The sequence below is a fragment of the Parambassis ranga genome, chromosome 19, assembly GCF_900634625.1.
Source record: "Parambassis ranga chromosome 19, fParRan2.1, whole genome shotgun sequence".
Classification (NCBI taxonomy): Eukaryota; Metazoa; Chordata; class Actinopteri; family Ambassidae; genus Parambassis; species Parambassis ranga.
In genome coordinates, this window is record NC_041039.1 from 1019937 (window position 1) to 1045462 (window position 25526).

At 39.6% G+C, this 25526-nt stretch overlaps 1 protein-coding gene across 1 annotated transcript; it reads left to right on the top strand.

Annotated features, from left to right (window-relative positions):
* Positions 1-19821: 19821 nt before the first annotated feature.
* gal (galanin/GMAP prepropeptide) lies at positions 19822-25294 on the top strand. The gene is made up of 6 exons (XM_028431626.1): positions 19822-19911; positions 20019-20099; positions 21043-21097; positions 23931-24017; positions 24398-24469; positions 24910-25294. The coding sequence occupies exons 2-6, from the start codon at positions 20019-20021 to the stop codon at positions 24969-24971; spliced, it is 357 nt and encodes a 118-aa protein (XP_028287427.1). The 5' UTR covers positions 19822-19911; the 3' UTR covers positions 24972-25294.
* Positions 25295-25526: the final 232 nt, after the last annotated feature.

The following is a 25526-nucleotide window of genomic DNA, read 5'->3' on the forward strand; positions in this document are numbered from 1 at the left end:
TTTATTTAAGTTTTACCCAGACCCACCCACATAGGTCTGTAACCACATATAAACCATGTTTCCCCACCAAACAGTTAGAACTGATGAAGCTGCTTGGATGAGCAGCGAAACCTCTTCAAGAAAACTCTACAAGTCCAGACGCCTTGCTTCAATCTTCTCTACGTATGATGACCTGGATGACTGAGAATCTTCATCAACATGTTCATATAACAATTCGACTATAAAAATAGTTAGGGAGGGACTTGGAAAACTTCATCTAGTGGATGTGAAATTTACCCATCAAAAGCATAAGATTGATTATAAAGCATATTGGCTTGTCTTTATATTCAAATTTTGAGATAATATCGATTTAATTGTGATGGATTGTGTAGTTCTCTCGCAGACAAATCTTTGGAGAAGGCTTCTGTACATTAGAATTTTGATAGTTTAAGTGACATTTTATTAACTCAATCATACCAGTGGGGATAGCCTTTAAAATAGAAATAAACTCTCTGTATTTTATTGGGAAGAATTAGGAAGTCGTCATAATTATGAAGACTTCTACTTCTGTCAAACAAAGCCATTATAAAAATTATGTCCTTCTCGATCCAACTCTCTTTATATATACTTTTGTTATTAATAGTAATATGGCTGTTGTTCCAAAGTATTTCCCTATGTGGAGAAAAATTGTAAACATGACATAATTTCCAAGAGAGTAAGGCCTGTAATTATAAGCAATAATCAGAAGCTAATCACTACAAATATGTCCGAGCTTCAGAGTACTGCTCTACAGCACATGGATCGTGACAGCAGAGTGGCCTCAAAATAAATGACCCTGCCATGTTTTCTAATCTTTTTCTGAGTGTGTTACCAGTCCATGGTCAGCTGTGCCTATCTGATTGGAGGTGCAACTCGGCTGAGAAGTGATGGGCAGAGGGACGGTGTTTGGCTTTGGCAGTGCGGAAGAACAAGAAGGTGGAGGGTTGGGTACATACCCTAATAATTCATATATGGCTTCTTCCAAATGATAGACAGGCTTTCCCCACTGTTACTCCTGCACAATACATTCCGTCCCGCCTGCATTTAGACTCACTAAAGTTAATTTCACTGACATTTCTACATCAAACTATTATATCTACTATGGTTTCTCTGTGGAACAAAGTGTAGCTGATCAAACTTTTTAACATCTGCCTCCCAGTAAAGCAAGTATAAGCATTTGGCTCTGTAATTACTGTGTATGTAGTTGCCAAATATAATTTGACACTTTAATATGGTGTGGTGAAGGTGGATGTGGAGGAGAAGGCAGAGGGCTTGTAGGTGGAGGTGGAGGTGGTGAAGAGTTGGATCTCTATCCGAACTGATTAATTAAGGCCTTCTCCAAGTGCATCGAGGACATCTTACATTTTCTGGTCACAAGCTCCTTTTCTAGCGATGAACAGTCTCAGCAGGTGAGGCACATAAATGCCAAGCGAGGCTCTGAGAAATAAAACAGATGAACTGTATTTTGCATGTCCTAAAATTAACAATTTGTTACATAGTTTTAATAACACAAATTTTGAGTGAAACATAAAGGGAAACAGAAAAACGTTTGATTGCTTTGCAGCATCCAAAGTAATTATTGTAATAAACCACTTATTGGGAATGAGACTACAGTTATCCCCCCCCCCCCCCCCCCCCCCGCCCCTTGTCAAAACTAAAGCATAACACATGGGATCAGTTAAGGAATAAGTTTACTAATACAATAATTTCTGCACAGAAACCAGAAAATAAAACACTTTGAACTGGATTAAGTTATATTCTATGATGATCTTATTAGAGCACTGGATGACATTGGTGTTGCATTGATATTTATTTGGAAACATTTGTTGTGTCAGGGATTGTTGCTATGAAAATATAAAAAAAGATGTGTGAAGTCCTGCAGAAAAAAGCTAAACAACGTTAACATACATGTGGTTACACAAGGCAGGATGAATCACTTATCATATAAACCAATCATATAACATAGATCAAATGACGCCCATCCCTACTCAACTGTGTGTATGTTCATATGAGTCACCTAATGAAAGTCGTCGGTTATTATGCTGGGCTACGTTACTGGTCGTGACTGATGCTAATAACTCTGGGACAAAAAACTAAAGAGATGAGTGTGCTTTAAATACATGCACATTCTGGGGCAGTATTTTGTTGGCTGGCAGAAAAACTTTGATATGAGTACCACCAGCATTCTCTTTTTTTCTTTTTTTAAACTTATCTCCCATACTGTTGATTTTAGAATGTGCTAGATTAATAAATTAGGTGAAAAAAAGTTTGAATTTGTCTTTCAAAACCCTGAAAATCATGCATTTTTGTTTAAAGCAAGAACATACTCTATTGGATAGCAAAGATCAAAAGATGCAATGAGAGATGCTCTACAAAGAAAGGCAGTCATTGTACCTTCTCACAAATAACACATAATTGCCTTTTCACAATGTAATAGCATAGATGGCAGTCGTAAAGCCGTGAAGATGGCCTAAATGACCAGTGATCATGTGTAATTTGCACATATTATTAATAGCAGGAGGTGACAGTGTTGCTAGTCATCCGCTGGGTTTAGTGGAACGGACAGTTAGCAGTGCGACCAAACCAAGTAAAATGACTTGATGTTTGATTGCAGTGGGCATTAGCAGAAAAAAGAGCTCTGTGATCAAACAGGCCTGTTTAATTATACTCCCTTAAAAGTTAACGTGACATTTTGTCATACGTAAACTTGTTATCTATCAAGAATCATACACACAAAATGCACCTCAGTGTACTTCATTTTTCATATTTCATAGCAACCTTTTGTAACAGTAGTGTAATAGAGTATTCTAGAGACAAATGTGAGGATGAGGTTGGTCATTTGTGTCAGGAGTGAGCTAAGATGGCAGACGAAGGTGCAAAACACAGTCCACGTGAAAGGAGGGAAGGGAGAGACAATGAGACACAGGTGCGACACATTAAGGGAGGAGCAGGTAATCGGCACGAGGAGGAGAAGGGAGGAAGAGGAAGACGCCTGAAATGAAAGGGAGGTTAGTGATTTCAAAATAAATCAGGAAATAATATACACAAAATACAAAACAAAAACCCAATTTAGATTTTTTTGGACAATTTGTCGAAATCAAAAACAAAGAACTAAAAGAGGGGGGGCTCATTTTGAACATGGCTGTAATTTAGACAGGGGATGAACAAGAGAAAAATCCCTGCAGTGGTGAGGGGTGGTAGGAGTTTGACATTGTTCAGCAGAATCCAAATTAGCTTAATTACTTCTACCATAGAATAATGGATTGAATGATAGCTGCCTGCTAATAGAATAACTGAGCAGTAAAAAGATGAGTGAAGGACAAAAGGGTGAGGTGGGGAGTTCTTTATAAAGATTTCAGTCTGCATGTTTTTTTTTCTGTAACTGTATGTGTAACTGTTTTACTATAAACACATTGTGTTTATTATGAAAAGGGACACACAGATGGATGACACGAGAATTCTTAATAGCAAGCCCTGCCTGTCCCTCTATTACACCAAACATGAAACAGCTCATGATGACAGATGGCCGTCATCTAACAGAAATAGAGCTTTAATCTGAGAGGCCCTAATCTGAGATTTCTGCTGTATTCTGTTTCTTACTTTGCGCCTAACTGTGACAGTCTTAAAACCTATAATGGATTTCAATTGTGCATGGATGTGTGTGTGTGTGTTGGTGTGAATCCTTGGATGATCCCAGCCTCTCTAAATGCTAATAGCATGTATAGGTGAGTAATAGATTTTCCACAACCCTGCTTTGGAACGACAGGGAGGCATCAGGAATATAATAGATCCACAGCTTCTGAGGCATCTTCATTTCAGTGCCAGGTAATCACAGTGTCAACATGAATTTAGATGTTAGGTCACCACGTTAGGGGGCTTGCTTTTGCGATCATCACACAGTTCACCTAAGGCTGTTGAAAATGTTTTAAGACATTTCACTAGAAATTGCAGAATGACCTAAATGGTGATGCAAGAAGGCATCCAGTGTGTCACCATAGTCTTTATTTATCCTCAGGGATCTTTGTAGCCTGTGTTATAACACGTCATTTGTTCAATTATATTGTATTTATATAGCGCATTTTACAATCAGAATTGTCTCAAAGCGCTTCACAGAGACCCAGAACCTGAACCCCCTTAAGAGCAACAGTGGCAAGAAAAACTTCCTTTTAACAGGAAGAAAGCTTGAACAGGAGCCGAATCATGAGGAGAACCTTCCTGCTGACAGTCGGCCGGGTAGAGGAGGAGAAGAAGAGGTAGAGAGGACAGAGAGGATAAAGGTGAGAGAGAGAGAGAGAGAAAGGAACAAACAACAACATCAAATATCATACATTACAGAGGACAAACATGACAGGTTGTTGATGTTCACAAGCAAGACGAAACTATTGTGTTTATATTATAGTGGATATCTAAATATGTATATCGTCAGTCAAAACATAGTAATAATAATTTAATAGTAATTAAGATAAAGATGAACAACAGGGACTGATGTAGTCAATAATCATTGGAATATTCAGGGGCTGGATTGCAGGTCAGCATGCTGAGGCAGAGAGACATGCAAAGAGAGAGAGAGAGAGGCACAAAACTATGAGGAAGACAGCAAACAGTTTATGACATGAATCACTAGTATGAACCAGACTAACGAGAATAGAAGAGAGGTCAGAGGGTGAGAGGGGGATTTGAGGGGACAGGGAACTGCTCAGTGGATCATGTTTGTGTCCCCCAACAGCATACAGGCCTGCAGCAGCATAACTATGCTAAAAGTTAAGTTTTATCAGCAAGTGACTGTATCTATACCTATCAGCCCTACACACTATGTTTAAGGCTAACTGCATGCTTTACTAAACAGAAAGGGTGTAAGTCTAGTCTTAAAGGTGGAGGCTGTGTCTGCCTCTCAGACCCAGATTAGTAACTGGTTCCATAGTAGCTGATAGCTAAAAGCATGTCCTCCCATTTTACTTTTATGAATCCTAGGAACTACAAGTAAACCTGCACTCAGAGATCTGAGTGTTCTATTAGGAACATATGGTACTATCAGGTCCTGCAGATACAATGGAGCTAGTCCATGTAGAACCTTGTTAGGAGAAGGATTTTAAAGTTTATTCTTGAGCCCACTGGGAGCCAGTAAAGAGAAGCTAAAACAGCAGAGATATGATCCCTTTTGCTGATTCATGTCAGAACTCTAGCTGCTGTGGTTTGGATCAGCTGCAGGCTGTTGATGTGTGGACATCCTGACAATAATGAGTTGCAGTAGTCAAGTCTAGAGGTAACAAAAGCATGGGCGAGTTTTTCAGCATCACTCTAAGAGAGGATGCTCCTTAACTTAGCAATATTACAGAGGTGAAAAAAGGCGGTCTGTTTTATAATATAAATATAGATATAAATATATATGACACATATATAGGGATAAACAACATGTCTTGATCAAAGATAACTCTGAGGTTCTCAGAGAGAAAATGTTATCTGATAATGTAGTTCTGAGATGTTTGGGTCCAAAAACAATGACCTCAGTTTTGTCCGAGTTTAACAGTAAAAAATTGGAAGTCATCTAGTCCTTTATGTCCTTTAGACATGCCTGTAGTCTGACTAACTGTTTCTTCAGGCTTCATGGATAAATACAGCTGGGTATCATCAGCATAATAATGAAAGTTTATGCCGTGCTTCTCAATGATATTTTCTAGAGGAAGCATGTAGAGGGTGAACAGGATCGGTCCGAGCACTGAACCCTGTGGAACACCGTGTTTAACCCTTGTAGGTGAGGAGGAGACATCATTAGCATGAACAAAGTGAAATCTGTCAGATAAATATAATTTAAACCAGCCTAGTGCTGTCTCTGTATTCCTTATCTCATGTTCAAATCTGTGTAGTAAGATGCTGTGATCTACGGTGTGAAAGGCAGCACTGAGATCCAGTAGAACAAGTACAGAGACAAGTCCACGGTCTAAAGCTATTAGGAGGTCATTAGTGACTTTAAGCAGTGCTGTTTCTGTGCTGTGATGGGCTCTGAATCCAGACTGGAAAGCATCGAGCAGACTGTTCCTATGCAGGTGGTTGCATTTAGTTGACTTATAACCGCTCTTTCAAGTATTTTAGAAATAAAGGTGAGGTTGGAGATCGGTCTGTAGTTTCCTAAGACGTCCGGGTCCAGTGAAGGTTTTTAAGCATAGGAATGATCACAGCAGTTTTAAAAGCCTGTGGTACATATCCTGTTGCCAGAGACAGGTTGATCTGTCCTAATATAGAGTCTCCGATCAGAGGAATAGCATCCTTGAGGAGCTGTGATGGGATCGGATCCAAAACACAGGTAGTAGCTCATGAAGTCTTCACTACTAAGAGCTGCAGAAATGCGAGGCTCCACAGAGCTGTGGCTCTTTGTCAGCCTGGCTACAGCGTTAAAGAGAAAGCGCGGGTTGTTCTTGTTTTCTTCCATTAGTGATGAATAGTAGGCTGTCCTAGCTTTACGAAGGGCCTTCTTATACGTCAGCAAACTGTCTCTCCAGGCCCTCCGGGAGTCATCTGATTTAGAGGACTGCCACTTCGTCTCCATCCTTCGTGTAATTCGTTTCAGTGATCGGATATTTGAATTGTACCTAGTTGTTTCTAGGCCAGAGGTGAGAACCAGATGGAGGGTGCGATAGTGTGTGGGTTCATTTACTAACTGAGAGAACCTTACTGAATATAAGGGTGAGTTAAAGGCAGTCTTAAGACTGTTGATGTCCATATGAATGTTACCCACTATGATGACTTTATCTGTACTGAGCACTAAACCTTATAAGAAGTCTAAAAACACCAGCAGGAACTCTGAATAAGAAGCAGTGGGTGGATGATACACTACGATGAGTAAAACTGGCTTTTCTGACTTCCAGCTACCATGAGACAGGCTGAGAGTGAGACTCTCAAAAGAACTATGAGTAGATTTATGTTTATGATTTATCTGAAGACTGGTGTGGTAGATTGCTGCCACTCCTCCTCCTCAGCCTGTGCCTTGAGGAACATGATAGTTAATATAACTAGACGGAGTTGATACATGTAAAGCAACATATTCTTCATCCTGTAACCAAGTCTCAGTGAGACAAAATATATCAGTGTGATGATCTATGATTAAGTCATTAACTAAGAGTGACTTAGATCGTAGATTGTGTAGGATCGTATGTTAAACAATCCACACCTGAGTGTTCTATTACCTTGTTCTGAGCATTTGCTAGTGTGTATTTTTATAAGGTTATTTTGATTAACACTTCTTAACTTGCACACTTGATGGACTGTGAGAGGACGTAAGACTGACACTATTTCTATAAGATTATTAAGCTTAGTGTTACTGTGTGTATTAACATTTGTATGTAATGTATTTTTAACCCTCCAGAAGCAGCAGAGAGGTGTGTAGGACAGCGACTCTGCCTCCTGGTCTCAACCCTGGGTTGTCAGGTTGGTCTAATAAACTTGGCTATGTTGCTAGAAATCAGAGCTGCACCACCCTGGGTGGGATGAATGCAGTCTCTCCTAATAAGACCAGGTTTTCCACAGAAAGTTTCCCAGTTATCTATAAAGGCCACGTTATATAGATGCAGGATGAACCAGTTTCATGACTGAGGTGTTGCGTGGTGCATGTCTTTGTGTCTTGCTGAGGCTGTCCTGTTGTGGCCTCTTTTTTCCTGGACCATTAAATAATGCTGTAATAGCTTACTAGTCACATCCTTTCCTCTTTCTTCTCAGCAAGACCACTGTTCCTTCTCAACAGAACAGGTGCACTCTGCTGGGTCTCCTTTGATGCTGAGGACAGCAGAGGCAGAAATGAAAGCGGATGAAACTGTAATTTCATCTGCTGTAATTGGGGTTTCATGGAAGAAAACACTGACTTTTCTCAGCCGCATGCCCATAGGGTATATAGCAGATATCAATGTGTAAAATGATGCAATGTAATGTGTATGAATTTCTGTTTTATTTGATCAAAATAAAGAAACAGAGTCTGACTTTCTTAAGAAAGCTGCAGCTGACACCACTAGCACGCCCCATACAAGTATTGTATTGTATTGTATTCTCATCACAACAGAAGCCAGAGAAAACACAGAAAAGTTTTGTTGATGCCACATTATTTATAACATCATAATGATGGACACTGGTTGGTGTGGGCCTCCACTGTGAATTTTAGCTTAGGGTCTCACATTCAGCTGTGTGTGTGTGTCAGTTGAATTACTGAATAAATGATCTTTATTGTTATTATATACAGTGTACAATAAACATTTTTGCTTCTCTCTCAAGATTAAAAAACTGTTAAAAATTACCTGAAAAACAGTTTGGGTGTGTAAGCTTTAAAACAGCTTGAATGTAAGGTTTTAAACATTACTGAAGATAAATGTACAACTAATAAAATATAGTAAAAAAAACAACAGTATTGTCAGATTATGCAAATGTGTAACCCTAACCCTTTTCCTGATGGCAGCAGATCAAGAAGAAAGTGTCCAAGTCTGCCCCCCCTGCAGACCCTGGGTCATACAGCGAATAGACTATTAGTGTTTATTCCCTAATAAGGTAAAGCTCCAATTCTTTAAATCTCATAGGTTGTGAGGCCGATCTAGGATGACCATAACACGGGGCACTCAGGAGAAAAACACATTCCTTTAGAATCTGGCTTTTATCAGGTCAGAGGTGCTGCTGTCCTTAGTCTGAATTTATGACCATCTCGTACAAACCGGAGCTCTCTCCAGAGAGCAGAAAAACAACTGATCTCATCTGCCACAGCCTGAACTGTACTTACTTTGATTTTCTATAAAACTTCCTAACACATAAACAAAAAAATCACATTATTAAGTGATAAACACATATAAACATGAATACTTCATGTTAGTGGCACACTTCTATATATCTGAACACACACTGCATGTTAACACCATGCAGAATAAATTCTTTCACCCTTCATTGGTCAGGACAGACTCTTGTAGAAGTAGAGCAGGGAGGTGAAGGTCTGGCCTGTTTCAGCCACCTCAGGAAGAAACACCATTGGCAGGCCTTCTTCACCAGCTGCTGGGTGTTGGCAGACCATGTCAGGTGGTCAGAGATAGTGAGCCCAAGGAACTTAAAGTTCACCATAATCACCCCATGTGTATAGAGTGGGAGGTGTGGTCTCCTGTTGTTGTGCCTGAAATAAGTGACCATCTCCTTGGTCTTAAAGATGGACCAAGTCACTGTCTCTGCACCATTGAAGTAGATGGTCTACTTACAACCTGTAGGTGGCTTTGTCCCTGTCAGTGGTCAGGCCAATGACTCTGCACATTTAATTATGGTTAAGGTGTGGATGAGTTTGCAGTCATGTGTCAATAGTGTGAAGAGCAGAGGCCTCAACGCGCAGCCCTTCGGCTGAAGAATTTTAGGGCACGGGGATGATGGTAAATGATTTGAAGCAGATGGGAACAGCTGATTGTTGGAGGGAGATGTTGAACATGTCAGTCAGCACCCCAGCTAGCTGATTGACACATGTTTTTATCACCTGCCCTGGTACTCCATCAGGACCAGCTGCTTTGTGGATGTTGATGCTCTTTAACACGGCCCTAATCTGGTGTTGTTAAAGAACCGGCGCATGCTGTGCTGTAAGCTGTCTCCTGATCTCAAAGTGGCTTCCTTTTCTCAGTTGAGTTGCATGACAAACTAACTTTAGTGTGCCATTTTTTTTCAAACTGCTTAGTCCAGTAGTAGTTGGTCCTGTGTCAAGTAGCAACAGGAGGAAACAGAAATGGCGATACCTGATTGCAACTTCCATCAGCTTCTCCTGGAAGACTCCAAGCTGCTTTCATGCATTCATCTGGGAGATAAAATGTCCTGATTTGGGGCCTCATCCCAGATTCTGGTAAACCTCTATAGGGGAACAAAGGGGTGACTTTGCACCACAATAGTAGGTACAGCCGCACCCAGCCTTTGGTTGATCTCATGGCCCTATTTTCCCCCCACTGGAGAGCAAGACCCACTATCCCAGTACAGAGTCAGACAATTGTCCTCTGAATTTACAGCATTCAAATTGGGTGTGTTTTGTTGATTTTAAAGATAGTGCTGGCAATCTATCCAAGGAGTCCTGGAGGTCATGAAAACCGTTAACCATGTGGTAACAGTCATTTCTCACACAAACCTCACCATGTGAATCCAAACCTAATTTGAAGACAAAGTCCAGACAGTTCAATGGTTTACAGTGTAGTGGTCTATTCATAACTGTCTCTCTAACACAATACTGACCTTCAGAGCGGGCTGTATTGACAACAGTAGGACAAGACTGAGATAAACCAGAGCAGAAAAAGCAGGTTGAGAGGATTAACTCTTCGACCACTTGTAGCTTAATTCATCTCCACGGTGGTGAGGCTACCAGGCCTCCTCTCTGTCCACTATTGCCATCAGTCTCATTAGTCTCAGGCAAAAAATATTCATTAGCATAATACAACTTGGATTATCACCCATGGGGATCACTAATGAATCAGGAATATGCTGCAGTTTGCAAAGCGGAGATTGAATATTCTCTTTGCTCAGGAGAGGGGACAGACTTGAGGAAAGCAGGAGAAAGATTTTTATAATATATGGCATTTGGCTGCTGTTGTGCAGTACAGGTTCAAGTGTAGTGGATGCTATAATTGGCAGTAGTACAATGTCCTAAAAGCCGGTCTGAGCATTCAGGCATATTGTGGGCCTTGCACAGATCGACATCAACCTGTGACCATCTTTGAGTGGAGAACACCAAAAAGACCAAACAGTTGACAACTTCTAGAGTGAAAGAAATGCCACTTTGAAACAAACCATTTATTTGGTTTTTATTCTAAAAGATATATTATATACTGGTATACATAATCTGTTGACTGGAGACAAAGAGAAATCCCCATTTACAGTGTTGTGTAAGTGTTTGCCCCCTTGCATGTTTGTCACACTTACATGTTACAGACCATCAAACAAATTTAAATATTAGACCAAAAAAACACAAGTAGACACAATATGCAGTTTGTAAATGAAGGTGTTTAATAGTAATGGGAAATAAATCCAAACCTACATGGCGCTGTGTGAAAAAGTGATTGCCCCTCCTGTTAGAACATGAATAGTGGTGTATACTGCCACACCTGTTCTCAATCAAGAAATCACTTAAATAGGAGCTGCCTGCAAGACCTTTGGAAAAGTACTTTGTGGACTGATGAGACAAAAGTTGAACTTTTTGTCTCATCAGTTGTTGCTGCTGTTAAGGGTGGCCCAACCAGTTATTAAGTTTAAGGGGCAATCACTTTTTTACACAGGGCCATGTAGGTTTGGATTTTTCATTAATAATAAACACCTTACTTTAGAAACTGCATTTTGTGTTATCTTTGTGTAATATTTAAATTTGTTTGATCTGGAACATGTAAGTGTGACAAGTATACAAAAAAATAAGAAATCATGAAGTGGGCAGACACTTCTGGATACTGATTTTTATTAATGGAATTTTATAATATAGCTGTAATGTATAGGCAGTGATTTGTGTCATTACATTAGTTACATTAGTGTCAATAAACCAGGATCAGTCAAATCTTGAAAGTGAAAGTGGAATTTTCTTTTTAATTGTACATGCATTTGTACGATGTCTTCTGGGAATAAGAAGTGTGCTGCTATTTTGCATGTTAAACAATTTTAACTAAAATTTAGAGAGAATTGTCTCCTGCACACTATGCAGCTATTTATCACAGAGATGGAACAGGGCAGGCACCTCTTTGTTATATTGGAAAGTCTTAATGCACCGAGCACAATTTATGTTGATTTTCTATTCTCTTTGGTTACCTTACATGTCTTTTTGTCCATTTTGGAAGAAACACCCTGCTGAAGGAATTTTATCTTGTGAATAAAGCAAATAAAGTAAAATAAACCTGTCATGCAAGCAATTTCCCCATTGTGGGACTAATAAAGGTTTCTTAATTTAATGTCTAATTGTGACTCACTTTTTTGACTGCTGTATGCACATGCCTTTTTTTGGAAGGAAAGTACATAACACATGCTTACTGCATACAATCAGCTACACATTGTATCCTGTTACTCCTCTGAAGTCTGACCATATATTTTTCATGTACAGAAGCAGAAGATGATGTGTAAATATCGGATAGTGTACGCCATTTACCAGCATCTGTTGCATTCCTCGTTGGCTGAAAAGTTATGTGTGTATGCAGTTATGTGTGAGAGGAAGGCAGTGGGCATTGAATGTAACATGCATCAATTAAAACTATTATTGCCATTTTAATTCCTGCTATTACCATTTGTCTAAAAAAAATTTCCTCAAAAACAGAAGACCAGCTGGAGGAGTGGTGACCTGTGTGTCAGTGGGATCAGCTCTGACTTTATGCTGATGATGTTTCTTACAGCACCAATGCAGTCCACTGAGTGAGAGGAGCGAGAATACGCCTCTGTCCCATACTCTCACACACACAACAAGAAGACAGAAAACACCAACGGTCCACGAGGCCATGTGTGGTGGGTTTCACTCTTTTCATACTCTCACATTTGTACTATATATAATTGCTCAAACTAAATCACTACATTTGTGTGCAGCCTCATGGACAGATGCTGTCCAGATGGTCCAGACTCCTCCAGAGGGACTCTTGAAGAAGATGAAGCAGCAGAAGATATGGAAACAGGAGGACGTCTGGACAGCATCAGACCTTTTGCTGGCACGGTGGTGCAGTGGTTAGTACTCGCTTCTCAGAAGGGTCAGTAATAGCAGCTGGCCTCTCTCTGTGTGGAGTTTACATGCTCTCCACATGGCAGGTAAGTTTCCCCCCGGGTTCTCCAGTTTTCTCCCACAGGCCCAAACACAAGCATGTTAGTTTGATTGGCTAAGAATCTGATTTGGTCATGTGAATCTGAGTGAATAAAACATTTAAATGCTATTCAATCTGTCATCATTTATGGTAAGCTGTTACCAGTTTTACTTGTTGGTTGGATTGGTTGGGCTCCAGCTCCCTGTGACCCTGCACTGCAGGACAAAGAAGCTTTACACAAACTCAGAGCCTGACCCCCTTAAGAGCAACAGTGGCAAGGAAAAACTCCCTTTATACAGAAAGAAACCTTGAACAGGACCCGGCTAAACCTTCCTGATGATAGCCGGCCAGGTGGGGAGGAGAAGGAGAGGCAGAAGGACAGAGAGGATGAAGGAGAGAGAGAGAGCAACAAACATTCATAAGTTAACAAGCTAGCTGGCTTTTTTTCAGCAGGTCTAAATGAATTCATTCAACAACAGAGTTATACTTTTTATTATACACAGAAACAACATGATTTCATTTTTCCAAAAAAATAAAAATAGAAAATGGTTAAGAGAAAAGTGAGAAGGTGGCTCTCTTTGTACTCATTTTTGCACAGGCTCACAGTCCATAAATCAAAGGAAAAAAGTATTATTCAAGTGGTAAATAAAGGCACACCTAAAAAAATGTGTTACAGAGGTTCATTGTCAAAGAGGATTAGGACCACCTCTAAAAATAATATATTTTACTCATAGATAGACGGTAATGATTGGTGTATTTCCTAGTACTAGTGTATATTATATCATTCCCGGAAGACATGGTAATGTCAATGTATGTATCAGTATTAGGAATTGTATTTTTTTTAACTAATTCATAACAAATAACAGAAAATACATGACATATTGTTCAATAACACATTAAGAGCAACAACTTAGAAGAATGGGAGAATATTCAGCACACAAACTATCATTTTAAATTTATTTCACTTCTTACTACATATGTTCAGCAAAGGTGTAAGTCCAACATACCTCAAATGTAATTAAATGTAATAATGCTTATTTGTAAAGAATTCCTCTATCATGAAAAGTAATGTGTTTGACACAAACTTTTGACAGATTATAAGTATTTTTGGTTGAATTTGAATAATTGTGGGCTTAAGTTTAAATTTTACTGCGATCCCTGCACATTGCTGTAGGTGTTAAAGATCTCCATAACGTTAACAGTAGTTTAACGTTATGGATGGAGTCAGTATAAAAGTGAAGAAGAAGAAAAGACGAAGAATGGAAAGTTGTGTAACCACTGGTGACGTGGCAGCTGGAGGACGTCGGATTCAACTGCTGCATGGAGTGATCTATGGTTAAATCATTGCTGCGAAAACACCAGCAGAATTCCTTAGAAGTATGTGGGAAAAAAAGAACGTGGATCACTCAGTGATATGAGAGATAGGCCTATTCTCAGAAGAATGAAAAAAACAGGAGAATCAATAATACCCCGTTCACACTGGGGAAATAAATCTGGCTAAAGCGGGATTAGGGCCACATCCAGATGTATCCAGATGGTTTTTTTCTGAGTGTGAACACCTCGAATCCGGCTATATCCAGTTTGATTTCAATCCGGCTAGAACCTCTCGTAGGTGGATCTATTGGCTCAAAGGTGTGAATGCAAATGTGGCTAGCGAGTCCAGCTAGCGACGTGATACTTCCGGTTAGTGATGTGCTACTTCTGGTTCACGGGGCGCGACACGGGACAAAAAACCGCATGACACATGCACATACGCGGCCTGAACGGACTCTGTATATTACGAGGCGCCACCTAGTGGTTTGGAGGACCGCAAACAAGCCGGATTAAGCCGGATTGAGTTCGGACACGCTTGTGTGATAGCCAGATTTGAAAATAGGTCTGAACGTCCAGCTTAAAGACTATCCAGATACAATCCTACTCTAGCTGGAAAGACTTTCTCCAGTGTGAACGGGGCCTTAAGAGCCCACCTTTTTGCTTGCTCCTGGCTAACGACTATGAGACTGCCGGAGGGGGACTGGTGGACAGCTAATTGTTCTTGCTGGGCACATGTGACTTGGAGTGACACTTCCTGGGAACAGATAGAAACACTGCATTGTATGTCGTAGAAAGATGATGTCTGAGACCACCACCTCTGTTAAGGGAAGGTTTTTTCCATATTTTAGACACTATTCGTCCTTTTTAAATCACTGCCAGGTTCAACATCATTAGCTACTTGAAGTCATTAGTCCATGTTCTTAACATTCATTAAATCTGTTACTGTATTTCAACAATACATCCTGCTTCCCTTTGGTTCTCTGTCTCCACCTCATCCTCCATCACAATGATGTTCCATTAACCCAGAGCAATGCACACTTAACTATGTGGCTTCTCTGTAACAACAAGATGAGTATATAATAGGTAAATACATACTCTGATATGACACATTATGATCAGACAGGTCAGTGAAGGGGTCAGAATGTAAGTGTGTGTCTGAGTCATTTTTGGCACTCCCTCAGTCAGATGGCCACAGTGTACCCTGGCAGTGTTTCTGAGCAGGTGCATCCCTTTATCCACACTCTGCCTACATGTCACAGAAGACTATTCCAGGAACATGATGGAGGATAGTGCACAAACAGAGCACCTTTGATATCATGTGGCTCAGATGAGGAGTTTACTTTGTGATAGCACTGAGTCATTCACCTGACTGCTGTGGGCTCTCAGAGCACACATATATCTATACAAAATAATCTTTTAAAAATAGACCATGTAGCCAAATAAAGGAAGGCCTCATAAAAATGATCACATATCATCTGATTCAGGGTCACTGGCCTATTAGAGTGACTGTGTTAACACTATGTTTAAGCTAGAATGTTGGCTGGTCTTGGACGTAATCTATGCTCACTATTAGATGTCATGCCTTTTATAGTATCACTGTTTTAACTGACCTAAACATGTGTGTTGATCTAATCAGTGGCATGAGGGTTTAGTGAAAACCTAACCCTTTCATTTCTTCATTGATGTTACAGCTTAAATCCGAAGGACTTCATTTGCACTACTAGCAGTACAGCTACTACTACTGCTGATAATGTTAATAACAATTTACTTTTGCTTCCATTATTGTAGCAAAAGTCTTATTTGTAGTTTCTATAACAGTTCAAATACTTGTGTAGCAGGAGGACTAAACGTAGAGAAGATTGAAGCAAGGCGTCTGGACTTGTAGAGTTTTCTAGAAGACGTTTCGCTGCTCATCCAAGCAGCTTCATCAGTTCTAACTGTTTGGTGGGGAAACATGGTTTATATGTGGTTACAGACCTATGTGGGTGGGTCTGGGTAAAAACTTAAAAACTGAAAAAACAATAGCACTAAATGTTTCCATACTTACCTGTGATGTTCTGGCTGACTGGGCCAGGTGTGTCTAACGACTGGCTAAGGACTATGAAACTGCCGGAGGGGGACTGGTTGACATCCCTTTGTTCTTACTGTGAGTATGTGCAAACTTCCTGGGAATGGATGGAATCACTGCATTGTATGTGGTAGAAAGATGATGTCTGAGGCCACCACCTCTGTTAAGGGAAGGTTTTTCCAGCTTAACATAGATGGCTTCCTTGACTCCTCTTTCATACCACCTTTCCTCCCTGTCTAAAATGTGAACGTTGTTGTCCTCAAAGGAGTGTCCTTTGTCTTTGAGGTGGAGGTGAACGGCTGAGTCTTGTCCTGAGGAGGTGGCTCTCCTGTGCTGAGCCATTCTTCTGTGGAGTGGTTGTTTAGTTTCTCCAATGTACAGATCAGAGCATTCCTCACTGCACTGGACTGCATATATCACATTGCTGTGTTTCTCCCTGGGAATCTTATCCTTCGGGTGAACCAGTCTCTGTCTCAGTGTTGTCATAGGTTTGAAATGGACCGGGATGTCATGGTTGTTGAAGATCCTGCGGAGTTTCTCTGATACTCCTGACACATATGGAATGGAGATGTTCTTTCTCAGCCGGTTGTTGTCCTTCTTCTTGTTGTTACGTATGATGACCTGGATGACTGAGAATCTTCATCAACAGGAGGACTAAAGTGCCATTCAGCTCCTCAGAGCCTTTTAGCATGTTTCAGTTTAGTTTAGTTCAATTTCATTTTATTTATATAGCACATTTTACATCAGAAACGTCCCAAAGTGCTTTACAGAGACCCAAAGCCTGAACTCCCTTTTAACAGGAAGAAAAACCTTGAACAGGACCCGACTCATAAGGAGAACCTTCCTGCTGACAGTTGGCTGGGTAGAGGAGGAGAAGAAGAGGTAGACAGGACACAGAGGATGAAGGAGAGAGAGGGAGAGAGAGAGAGGAACATATATGCAATAAACATCATACAGAGACAGATGATAAAAATTAGTGTTTTTTTAGGTATGGGAAATATGGGAAATATTAGTTGTAGTTTTGTGATACAATCTAAGACCCATGCACATCCCTGTTCTGCACGGAACTGTGTGATGAAGTGTAAGTTATATTTGTGTAGACATAATTCTTTATATGTCTTCACCCTTTGTGCTCTCATATTTCCCTTCTTTCTGCACTCTTCACTCACCAGTGACCATTACTATATCCTGTGACAGTAAATCCTCAGGGGTAGAAGACAGGCTTATTGACAGGAAGGCAGGTCACTGTGGGATGTGTGCTTTTGCAAAGTGAGTGTGGACAGATGTAAGGGAGAACAGTTAGAGCATCATCTAATACACTGTTATTAAGGCTTTGTTTTTATCACCAGAAGGTAGCTATGAATTACATCCAATAGCTTTTGACTGTTCACTCCTCACAGTTTGTTTGGTGAATTTCATTGCTGTGTGAAGATTTATGCTATGTGTAGCAACAATTTTTCTTGCAGAAATAACAGGAAGGCAAAATTAAGACCCCCATATGTACATGTATGAATCAGTGGGGTAGCAGCTATATAATAAACTAATAAATATAAGTGAAAAGAGATAACATTTGTCCATTAGCACCTGAATATAAAAAAAGTGCTTTATTTATTCTACAGTGAAGTCACAATAAGCAAACTGTATTTACTGTATGTGATTACTGCAGAAAGAAAGAGAAAGGTTATGGTTATATTTTAACACAGTCACAACAGATTAGTGTACAAACATAAAAACACACTATGATTAAAGTAATGTACCATTACACATAACATGCATGCACATAAAATGTCCTTAAGGTTTGCTCACAGATGTCAGTAGTGGAGCACCATTACTCATTAAAAGTCTCACATTAACGGTCACATCACCTCTCTGTGCCTTTCAAACAACAGCTGATTGTATTTATTAGGCTTCTGCTAGAATCCAATGAATCACTTTGTGATTTCTCTAAATAATGGAATGTTATTAGTTACTTCCCACTGTGATACCCAGGCTTCATCAGTAGCTTCCACTAGATCTCACTGAGGTGAAATATTGCTTAATTTCACAGTAGCACAGAGTAATCATGTTAATCTGGATGAGCCTGTTAAAAGAAGATAAAGCTGTTGTTGTAAGTTTTTAAATACACTGAAAACATAAAAATGCTTTAAATCATAACTAATGAAATCCCAACAGAAATCTTCTCTTGGTTAGAGGACAATCTGATTAAACAGCAGTTACAGTCACAACAGCCGTGTGTCTTCTGGAACATTGCAGGTTTCATAACAACTAGCATTAGATTACTAGCATTATTAGCATTGGATTGGTCACAAACTACCTCATCAACATCTGTCTGCTAAGTTGCTGTGCCATCAACTTTCATGTCTTTATGAGATTGTGGAGATACACCATATTGTCATGCTGCCTTATCAACACTACTTCAGTTAGATATGTTTATAATAGTTCCTTATTTTTCATTATAAATGGCAAACTTTGCATTATTGTTTATGGCGAATGAACAACTGTCTACTGTCTATGCTCCCAAACTTAATCCAAATTGGGACTTGTTGGCCATCAGACTAAATTCAGCTTTATTTGGCACACATTATCTCCACTGGAAGGCCTGGCTGCATGTGACAAAGGGTCAGCAGGTCTTTTTCGAAACTTGCCATAACAATTTTTACTTTCACTAACTTATACTAACTTTTTTAACTCAGAACCCTATTCAATGAATGAATTTGGACATCTAAAATACAATGTTAGGACTCATTTTAATTGTAAAAGCATGGTTTGTAATAAACATGTTTCAGTTCATGAATATGGTATTTATCATGTAACAATCATATTAGTGATAGTGTGATTTGATAAAAAAAACTCTATCAACAGGATGAAAATGTACTGTCAGTGTCAGTGCCTGTAATAAGACAGTTGCTGAGTAAATATTACAGGGATAAAGTAATGAATAATTTTAACAGACACCACCTTGACCTCATTTTCTAATAGAGTGGATAAGGGCCACTGGATAAAAGGTGATTGGACTAAATTGTAACTCTATTCTCATCTTTATTTAAGACAAAAACATCATGACCTTTTTTTCCAGTGACCCTAATCCTCTTCAATACATTTGGAGTAGAGACAGTTTCATTTTGAAATTATGCATGTCAGGATATTTCCTTTAGCTTCATTAAAACTCTGTCTATGATGCATGGAGCATTACCTGACTTAGCTTTGACACCTAGCCATTAGCATATTTCCAGCTAAGACAAACATCCTAACCTGCATCTTCATTCTATGTTGGTCATGCACCTGATAAATGTAATGTTTAATGTAACTTTGAATCTTCAGTAATTATCAGTAGGCTACTTCTGGTCTTCAACAAATGACAAACTAACAAACCATACAACAAACATTTAAGACAAATTATAGCCGTGATAGTTGAGTATGACGTTCTGCAATAAACCCATTACACCTATCAGATTAGGGCAGAAAAATAGTGCAGAAGTTACTATTTTTTTCCCCTTTTTAAATTTAATCCATGTCTCCAAGGGCGACAAGGGAAAATCAGATGATGGTATTATGTGATATTATTGAATTTCATTATGCTTCTGTTCAGACCTGCCCATCCTGTCTGCAGGAGGGGGCTGCTGACGCCAGCTGACAGCAGCGGGGTCGGGCTCGAGTGACAATATAAGGTGCGTGAACCTTCAGTTCATCCGAACCAGCGCTGCACGCTCCAAACTACTTCTGCTGCTGACCTCATAGTAGACGGGACCGCGACGACGCACAGTAAAGGTGAGTGGCTCACAAAGGCTGACTTTGTGCAGTTTTGAGTTTTATTGTTCTTCTTCAGAAATGTCTCCAAACTGTTTATTAAACACTTCATTTTGTGTCTTTGTTAGATGCAGAGGTGCTTCGGGATTTTCTGCGTTTCTCTCATCTTTTGCGCAACTCTCTCAGAGACCATCGGCTTGGTTATTGCGGTAAGTTATTTTTAGGGCATGTTGCATTTTCAATCAGTAACTGTTGTAGTGATGACGATGAGAATCATGGTGTTGAGATCAAAACGGGAGAAACATAGACATAAATATTCAGTACAGAAATAAGGTAATAAAAAATTGGAGGATGTTGGTAAATGAAAATGGTAAAATAAAATAGTTTGTGAATTGTTAGAGACTTCAGTTCAGTTTATCTTCTTCCATCCTAGTTCCACATTTATTATCATGCTGGAGCCAAGTGCATCTGGAAACCAGATATTAGAGCGACTTCATATTTTGGCCAAGCCTGTATGTGTGCAGTATTTATATTATTGCTGACTAGGATGTTAGTAACCAGCTGCTTCTCAGAGAAATAGTGTTTGTGTATCTTAGCAAAAATGTTAAAGGCCATCACTGGTGATTCTGACAAGCAGCCTAAACTCTCCATGTTGTGTGTATTCTGTGTAGAGACAAGACAATGAAGAGTGTAAAACACTCTCTATGCCTACCCCCACACACACAAAACAGCTACAAATATGTCAAACTTATCTCATCCAGGTCATTTTCAGTCAAGCATTGAAGGCATCTGAACCTGTAGAGTTGTTTCGCTGGCTGCTTGCTTCAACCTTCTGAATGTATCTCAGCATTTGTGAGAATATGTGTTATAATATATGTCCACTGTGTGTTATTTTAGGTTTGATTTGGTACTTTGCATTAAATCTGTGCAGTTTGGTGGGTGTGTCTGCTGTGCCACAAAGAGGCACCTAAATAATAGCCTTTGCTGTGGTAGTGAGACAACTATTAGACCAATTTGTGTCCCTGGGCAAGATTTTAACTAGTGCCCAAAAAAGGCTTATACGTATAAATAAAAAAAGAGTATTGAAGAAAATCTGGAGAGCCTGGTGCAATAATAGACATATTGATCACTGTGCTTCTCTTCATCCTGAAGGCAAAGGAGAAGCGTGGCTGGACTCTAAACAGTGCTGGCTACCTGTTAGGCCCCCGTAAGTACTGCTGGAATACATACACATGCACGCACAAAGAAACACACACACAGAGAGAAGAAACCTTACAAAAGAGACAATGGAGCTCATCTTTTGTGAACCAGCACTATCATGTTATTTGTCCTGTCTATACAGTGTCAGCTAATTTAGTGTAATTTAATGATTGCCTCATTAGGAGGACACATTAAGTGAACAATGGGTATCCAGTGTGTGTCTGTCTGCGTGTGTGTGTGTTCTTACCAGTTTGTGGGGGTTCACGTCAGTCCAGAATAGGAACCTTGTCGCTCTGTGCGTGTGTGTGTGAAGCCCAGGTAAAGGTTACTCCTGCCTCATCCTGTGTTTCAGGTCGTATTGATCACCTAATTCAGATAAAGGATTCTCCCAGTGCCAGAGGCAGAGACGAGCTGGTCACTCAATGTAAGATAGATACATACGGCCGCTGCAGGGCCTTGGTGTCAGCTCAGGAATTGCTCTGTCCAAACATCCCACCTTTAGCTGCTTCTGGACATCTTTCATCCTGCTGCTGTTTGTGCTTAGGCCTCCCAACATTGCATTTCTTTCTGTGCTTTTAGCAAAGATCTCATGAGTATATGTTGATGACGAAAGGTGTGGCTGTCACAGGGTTTCAAAGAATGGGTAATTATCCGCTGACCATTCATATATGATTCTACAAAGTTCATGCTTACCGATTGTGCCACTTGTTAGTTGTCATGGTTAGGTGAAATTGTCCATGAAGATTATATTTAATTATGGTATGGTATAATTATGGCACTGTTACTTCATAATGCCACATCATTTCTTTCAGAGACTTTTATTTTAAAATACCACATTTATTTCATGACTTTATTTCCATCCCAAAGCAGCAAAGCAGCTGTAAGGGCCACCTTGCTATGGAAGTCTGACAGTGGCATTAGCTAACTGGCAGCGATAGCTCTGATAATGACTACCAAGCGAAACGTGACAGAAGGAAGTCATGCTTGTATAGCTAGTGATGTATATTATAGTTAAGTTTGTTCACTTTCATGCGTTGTCTCTTAAATGGCCAATCATTCATTGTCTTAAGCTAGAGAACTCTCCAATTAGCTGCAATGTTACAATTTGTAGTGACCACTGTGTAAACAAGCATAATATGGATCGGATGGTGTTTAAGGTGCACTGTTGACTCACCATACCAACAAGTCCAGTGTGGTTCCTATTTATATATTTATATATTTGTATTTAACTTACAAGACCAGTTTAGTTTAGTTGCACAAGACATACTAGTCATTTCAATAATAAGATGCAAAGACATGGACATTAATAACCTACATGGAAAATAAAACCCTTATAAAGTGACTCAATGTATTACCTGGACTTTTTAAACCTACTACACCATTCCCCACATACACAAAAAGGACAGGGGGTCCTAGCTCAAGCACTACTTTAGCTAAGGAGGAAGCGTCAAATAATTATAGCTACTTCACATCCTGCCTCTTCACATCATGTCACATGTAATGAGCACTCGTCAAAAAAGGACTGTGCTGAGAGTCTGAACTTAAAGACATATCTGTAAAAGGCTAGCACAAAGAAAGTGTCCTTCCCTATATAGGTTTTTGAAACTGCAAATATACACATCTGATTTACTTGCATTACCTCTCCTAATATCTCAATTTTTCTCAAATGGGGTAAAAAGTTCTTTTAGTGAAATTTAGGGTGTGAGAAATAACTAGAAAAAAATATGATCACTTATATCTAGAACCACTGAAGGGTCCTTCCTATCTCGTATAGAAAACTTAACAGTTGCATTATGGCTAATGTTATGAATGAATGTTTTAATTCTGGATAGGTGTGTGTGTGTGTGTGTGTGTGTGTTCAGGATAGATTTCCTTGTATTCTCTGATAGAATATGACTTGTAGTATCTGTGGCCACTCTGACTTACAGAGCAGTGTTCAAGTTTGCTGTCTGAAAAAAATATTATTTAAAACAGGCACCATTCAGATTTATTGTGTCTCATGCTTATGCACACAGAAACCCCTAACACTAACCGCCTTTCTCAATGTAAAACATTATTATGCAATATCATTTCATTCGTATAATATAAATCAATCATATAATATTCTTTGCTATTGGTTGTTGTTTGAACACCTCACATATAGTTTATTGACACATAAAGAAAAGCATTTGAACATTTTAATTTGTATGCATAAGCTTAAAGAGTCAAAATGTTATTCTAAAATGCATAAACATCTTACATTGTCTTTGCACATATTGACAGTAGAAAAGACCCACCTGGCAGTTTTAGGCCGTAATTAAATGTTGACAGTTCCACTGTTAATTGAGTTCATGGGAGTTCCATCTCATCATGATGTTGTCGATGCTGACTGCCCTGATCAATGTCCATGTCACAGCCTGTCACTTTGTCTGTTATTTTGTGTTGATTTGTACCATGGTTATTTCAGTATGCGTCCTATAGTCCATCCTTTTTTGAAATGTGTGCTTTTTCCCCTTTATTTGGTTAAATCTTTGTTCTGCAATTCCATGAGCCAAGCCCTGCAGGTGGTCCGTACAAGTTTGGAAATGGAACCAAACAATTACAAGCAAATACATTGTCCTTTAGTTTCTTACCAGTGTTAGGCAGAAGTGTGTAATGTATGTGTGTCTATGGTATGATGCCTCTGAAACAGTGGGGTATTTAGAAAATGTGTGTCTGTTTCTGTTATGCTAATTTAGCACACAATAGATGACTTTCAGGTGAGCTGAGCTTAGAGTTGCAACCATTTTAGATCAAATGCACTGGTGAGCCATTTACTGTTTGTATGACTGTATCAACTGTGATCCCTCCTCATTGGACAGATGGAATAGATGGACACAGAACACTGGGAGACAAGCCGGGTCTGGCTGGCAAGCGAGACATGGGCCAGGAGGAGGACTTCAGAACAGGTCTGTCTGTGTACAATACACTCTGATTGGTGATCTGCTTCAGCTCAGAAATCCTCTTAGAAATCCCCTGCTCAAGTTTATATATTATATTCTTGAGCTCTAGTCAAACCTACATGATAATGAGGGCTCAATGACTCAGAGATGTGATGACCCTTGTTTTAATGCCTAAACATGAACACATCAAACTTGCACATGTGCAGGTGGGCACAGCGGTTCAGATTTTGTGTATCACAACTGGAAACTTGAAATATGCCCACAAGTGCAATATAGACTACATGCACAAACTTAAGTACACATATATAAATACACAGACAAAAAAATCTGCTGGGGCTGCTTGCAGCTTTAATACTTTGTATTATTACTTGGCTTTGCCTCCCCAGGTGCCCTGAGAATAGCAGATGAAGACATCATCCACACAGTCATCGATTTCTTGTCATACCTTAAACTTAAAGGTAAGCTTCACATGTCTGTCCTAACATGCAAATAAGGATAACTGATGAAGAGCAGATACAGCTACAGTGAAATCCGACTCTGAAAAAGACAGCAAAAAATTAATAATAACGCCTCTGGGTTTCTGTAAAGCACCTAGAGACAGTTAAAACTGAATTAATTTCTTAATAGGGGAATGCAACACTTGGAATATATCTTGTAAATATAATTTTAAGTAATATAAACCACAGTTACTTTTCCTGGATTGACACATTAAGGTCCATGCTTGACCTGATGTACACTACTTAAAAAGTCAGCTTAAGCCAGACTGAAAAGCCTCATTATTTCCTCACAAACACACTGATAGTACTGATTTGTCAAAAATATGTAGGGAATGATGTAGTGGCATAAAGTCATGAGAGCACACTGTATGTCTGTAATGTGTTATGTGTTCTGCTTACAGAGATGGGAGCCTTGGACACCCTGCCTCCTTCTGTCACATCAGACGAACTGGCCAACCCCTAATGTACCTGTCCACTGCCTGCCTCTGCCTGCTATGTGTTTCTACTGTTTGGGCCATCGCTGCCCTACATGTTGTAGCTCCATTTACACTTTTATGATGGATTTGTCCTGGTACTGAAGGTCTGACTGACTGATTGTCCTCTAATACAAAATCAGATCTTTCTTCTCCTGTGTAAATTTTTTTTTATATCCACTGACAGTCAATGAGTGTCTGCTCATGCTCACTGTTTTTGGACCTAGGTAAGAGAAACCAACTCTGTATTATCATCAAAACATGCTATCATCTGATGTCAGAGAATGGATTGAAATAAACAAATGGCACTACACTAACTGGACAACTTGAATTTATTGAATATATTTAGCTTTACAAAGAAGTACATCATCTGTCACAACACAAATGATCACAACAGTTATAAGACAGCGTGTGCCACACATTAATTCACCTTATGAAGCCCTGTCCACGTATCCTGTTCCAGTCAAACATGAACTTTCAATTCAAAAGCCGTGAGGAGGAGTAAGCACAAACAGCAAACTTTGTAACTGAAAACAGTTCGGTTG

Excerpts from the sequence above, each read along its gene's own strand:
- gal (XM_028431626.1), top strand. The coding sequence starts at position 20,019 with ATGCAGAGGTGCTTCGGGATTTTCTGCGTTTCTCTCATCTTTTGCGCA. Across the intron at positions 24,018-24,397 it reads GGAGGAGGACTTCAGAACAG|GTGCCCTGAGAATAGCAGAT; the intron begins GTCTGTCTGTGT and ends TTGCCTCCCCAG. Across the intron at positions 24,470-24,909 it reads GTCATACCTTAAACTTAAAG|AGATGGGAGCCTTGGACACC; the intron begins GTAAGCTTCACA and ends TTCTGCTTACAG.